General features: G+C 44.7%; 1 protein-coding gene across 1 annotated transcript in view; it reads right to left on the bottom strand.

Moving 5' to 3' along the window:
* Positions 1–4,573, bottom strand: part of sybu (syntabulin (syntaxin-interacting)) — a gene marked incomplete at both ends in the record, with an annotated part of 9,426 nt that overhangs the window by 2,260 nt on the left and 2,593 nt on the right. The window contains 2 exons of the mRNA XM_084335917.1: positions 235–384; positions 1,406–1,502. Of these exons, the coding sequence (XP_084192043.1) occupies positions 235–384; positions 1,406–1,502 (247 nt within the window). The remainder of the gene's footprint in view (positions 1–234; positions 385–1,405; positions 1,503–4,573) is intronic.

The following is a 4,573-nucleotide window of genomic DNA, read 5'->3' as shown; positions in this document are numbered from 1 at the left end:
TCTGTTAATAAAGGTCTGTAGTGCAGACAGACTAGTCTGTTAATAAAGGTCTGTAGTGCAGACAGACTAGTCTGTTAATAAAGGTCTGTAGTGCAGACAGACTAGTCTGTTAATAAAGGTCTGTAGTGCATTTTAGTATTGGTGGAAATTCTCAGATAGCCCATTTTAGCCTGGTATCAGATTGATATTATACCGTACCGGTATTTGGTGCAGCCATATTATAGATTTATTTACCTGGAGGCGGGACTGGAGGCACTGCTGCTATTGGTCGAGGAGAGAGCTCTGGGAGGGGTCCTGTAGGGAGCGTAAAGCTCCGAGTCGTGATTGGCTGTGGGGATCCCCGCTGGCTTGAACACTGGGTAGGGCCTGATGCGGGAAACGCGACTATGTCACGTTAGGGGAGGAGAAGAACACAGTATTAAAAAACATGTCCCGACTGCTTCAATACCTCGATAAAGCAAAACAAACCTACATCAGTCCAGTCTGGAGAAAGACAACGACGGTCAAGTCTGCATGGTTCTAAAAAACACAAGCCACCTCTGTCCGATGTTAATATTTGTATTAGATGGATACTTTATTGATCCCCTTGGGGGAAATTCAGGTAACCAATAGCCCTCAGTCGACATTACAGTTGACAAAACGTTAAAAACGTGGACAAACAATAAAATCGGTACTCAAGTTAAAAAGGTAGCAGCAGTCAAATAGATCAATACATTAAAAGGCAAATGAGCACTATTGCACAGTGAAATTGTAGGGAAACTTGGGAATACATGAATAAACCAAACTGAAGCGGTGATACAGACCAAAGCCTGTCCATACTGTTTTCCCTCCAGCTTTCATAACTTAACCTAGCCATTTTATTTGGATCATCATCATTCCAATATATTCAGGTGTTAAATTTCATTTTCAAAATAGCTAGGTTAAGTTATGAAAGCTGGAGGGAAAACAACATTGTATTTGAAGTTACTGCACTTTGCCTGTACATTACCTCTATAATTATTTAAGGAAATCGTGCAGCAGAGTGCAGCATCTGCTTTTTTGGAGTTAATTAAAATAATTACGTCATATTTTTGTATGCCTAAAGATTACTTCTTCATTAATACATGTTAAATCTGGGTACTATATCATCCATCTACCTATAACACATTTTGGATGGCAAGTCAAAACACTTTTAAAGCCATTTTTCTCAGTTTCACTGTTTGGAAGTTACTGCGGTCTGCCTGGGTTTTTGAGTGTGATTTTGTAGTTACTGCAGTTTTTAAAACCCCATATCTCCAAAACTGAGCGACATTAACATCTGAAACTTGGTCACAAGATAAAACATTTGACAATTTCAATTTCACTCATAACTAAATTTTGACTTTTTTATCGAGTTACTGCGGTTAGCCTCGACAGGGCAGCATACCTGCAGGACGACGTCTTCCTTCCGGTGGAACTGGAGTCCAGCCGCTCCTTGTGCCTCAGGTTGCCGCTGCTGGAGGAGCTGAAGTCGGCCTCGCTGCCTGCAGAGAGAGAGAGGAGCACCACCGTGTCGGATGCAGGAAGAAGCCAGCAGGCCACCCCCCCACACAGCACATTCCCTGACATTCTCCATCTCTAGTACCACTCACTGGCTCATGGCTAGTAGGTATATACATGTAACGGAGGCAGGGGCGTAGCTGGGGGGGGGGGGGGGGGGGGGTAGCTTAGGATGATTCCAACGGCCCAGCACTGGGGGGGGGCCCAAAAAAAAATGTTTTTCTTTTTTTACTAGACATCACTCAGGTGTATTATTGATGCTCTCATTGATACTATGTTTGTTTCTGAAGTGTGTGTGTGTGTGTGTGTGTGTGTGTGTGTGTGTGTGTGAGATATATAGAGAGAGAGGGGGGCTTTGGTAGACTATTGCATTGGTCCATTCATTGAAGATGAACGCAATGCGACATCCTTTACTAGGCTCACCCACCAACAGTGCAGGTGCTGAACTGCTGATCCGAATGTATAGGTAAAAACCATATTATGAGTTTTCATCAATAAAAAATGGCAAAAAAAAATCCGCTTACGCGCGCTCGCATTCACTGGGGGCCTACAAATACATTCTTTCATGGGGCCCAGAATCTGGAGCTACACCCCTGAACGGAGGTACCGCGTGTCTATCCACAGTCACGATGGACAGTGTGGTGAAGTGGCTGTGGACGTTAAGCGGTACTGCAAGTAAACTCACTCCCCCAGAGTGCGTCCAGACACATGACCAAGAAGCGGCGCGGGAGAACCGGGGTTCAACTCCCACTCAGGGCGATCCCTTAACTAGGGGTCGAATCGAAAACACAACGCAGAGCAATACGACACCGGTTACATACGCACGTTTTTCCACCTTAAACATAACTTTGTTTATAAACCTAACTCTTACCTTAACCTCACCATTTGTAAACCTAGCACTTAACCTATAAGCCTTACCCCTACAACCTCACAGGAGACAACACACCCCCCAACCTGAAACCGAGATGAAAAGGAAACGAGATGAAAAGGAAATAATGTGATCGATTTTCTATGTTAAAAAAAAAATGCATTTCAACAAAACAAAGATACTTCTACTAGCCATGACCACCAGCCGGGTCTTTGCGAGCCTTTCCTTATTTCCTGTTGTGTCTATTCACCCTGGCCTCTCCGTCTCTCTAGTGGTGACCTGCTACGATCTCCTTCCAGCAGCTCTGCCCTCGGCCTCGTCAGCCTCCAGAGTATGGTCGGCAGGGTGGCATAAGGGGCTTCACGTTACCCACTTTCCATAGGCATGACCTCGTCAACCACTGCCACAAGGGGGGGGCAACCTGAAGAATGCAGGCCCCCCCCTGGTCCTGTCTGATGACTATTCCCCGTCAACACTATAGACATCAAGGAGAGCTGACGTGAAAATGAGCCTGATTGATGATGGGATATAAAAACTGAATCAAACAAGCGTACAAAACCCCCATATATGACTATAAAAAAAAACAGTATAAAATCAGAAGTACATCAATACTAGTTATGTAACCAACGTATTATTTGCAACAGTACTTCTGAAATACTGCATCTACAGCACAGAGTCCTCATAGCACTGGGAAGTTGGAACGTCAACACCTCACCACACATGCAGGGAATCACCGATTGCTAGATTACCATATTGCAAAGCAGAAATCCGATGAAAACCCCCTACCTGAGAAGCACCGCTTGCCGTCGGATAAAACCATAACGTAGTGTAGTAGTGCTCTCCAGTGATAACAACAGTGATGAACAGAATAGTGTTTAAACAAACCTCCCTTCCAAACACTCAAGTGAGTCACTAGTGCTCGGTGCACTAGTTTCAATCAGGGAAGTAAACTTCTGCTAATCAGCCTAATTGGCTAAAAGCCCCAGATCTTATTCATCAACCAATCAGCTCACTTCATATCGTTTGAACCCCAGTGATGGATCTTTTGATTGGAGGGGATATAGCAGGAAAGTCCTGCCCATGTGGAGGGTAAACAGTGAAGTGTATATCTCTGCTGTGGTCCCAGACAGCACAGCTCAGAGCTCAGGGTCCCCCCTGCCGTCTGCTGCAGCTGCTGCAGAGACACGTTCTGTTGAGTTGAACATGTGCTGGGACATGCTATAGCTGCTGACATGCTGACAAACACACACACACATATTGTACTTTGGACTTCTGGGAGTTATTGGCATGCAGAGAAGCAGGGTAGTAATGTACTGTACAATGCATACTGCCCCCCCCCCCCCCCTGTGTGTCCTCATAAACAATACATAGACCTAACATGTGCCATTTGCTGTTGTTTTATGAAAAGCATCTCCAGTACCATGCATGTTGTGTACAATTTCTCGCACGGGTGGCCCCCTGTGGGAATCGAACCCTAACCCTGGCAGTGTTTTCTATTGCATTGTCCCTGCTAAATAAACTAATCAATTAAATAGAATGTACAGTAAATATTTCCATTTCGCAGCACTCTTGCAGCAAAAGACAAACGCTTTCTTTCCTGTTTTGGTGATCCCATTTGAGAGAGAGAGAGAGAGAGAGAGAGAGAGAGAGAGAGAGAGAGAGAGAGAGAGAGAGAGAGAGAGAGAGAGAGAGAGAGAGAGAGAGAGAGAGAGAGAGAGAGAGAGAGAGAGAGAGAGAGAGCACAATGTGGATGGGGGTGTGTGTGTTAGGGCTGTCCCCGACTAAGGATTTGGATGGTCGACTATGATTGGCCAAAATTTGCCATTCGTCGACTATTGGTCAACTAAAATATATATTTTATTTTATTTTATTTTTGTATCATTCCATTTTGGGCTAATGTCTGAAGGAGTCGACTGAAGGCTTCTTGTCCTCTGCAAAAGCATGCAATTGGTCCACTGATGGATACATCTTGATATTTGTCTAGTCTAGTGTGTTCATTAGACGGGTGAAATCCTCTTTCAGTGCCTCTGTGCCTGTTTTTGTAGGCAGTTTATATTCGACTAAGAGGTTGGCCAGTCGACTACGGCTCCTTTCGACCGATTAGTCGACTAATAGGGGTCAGCCCTAGAAAATAGACAGACGATACTTACATCCACAGAGGTACACGACCTCCGACCTACAGCATAT

This window comes from Notolepis coatsorum, assembly GCF_963971535.1.
Source record: "Notolepis coatsorum genome assembly, chromosome: 19".
Lineage (NCBI taxonomy): Eukaryota > Metazoa > Chordata > Actinopteri > Aulopiformes > Paralepididae > Notolepis > Notolepis coatsorum.
The sequence above is the reverse complement of the archived record's forward strand: the minus strand, read 5'-3'. Positions and strand labels throughout refer to the sequence as shown.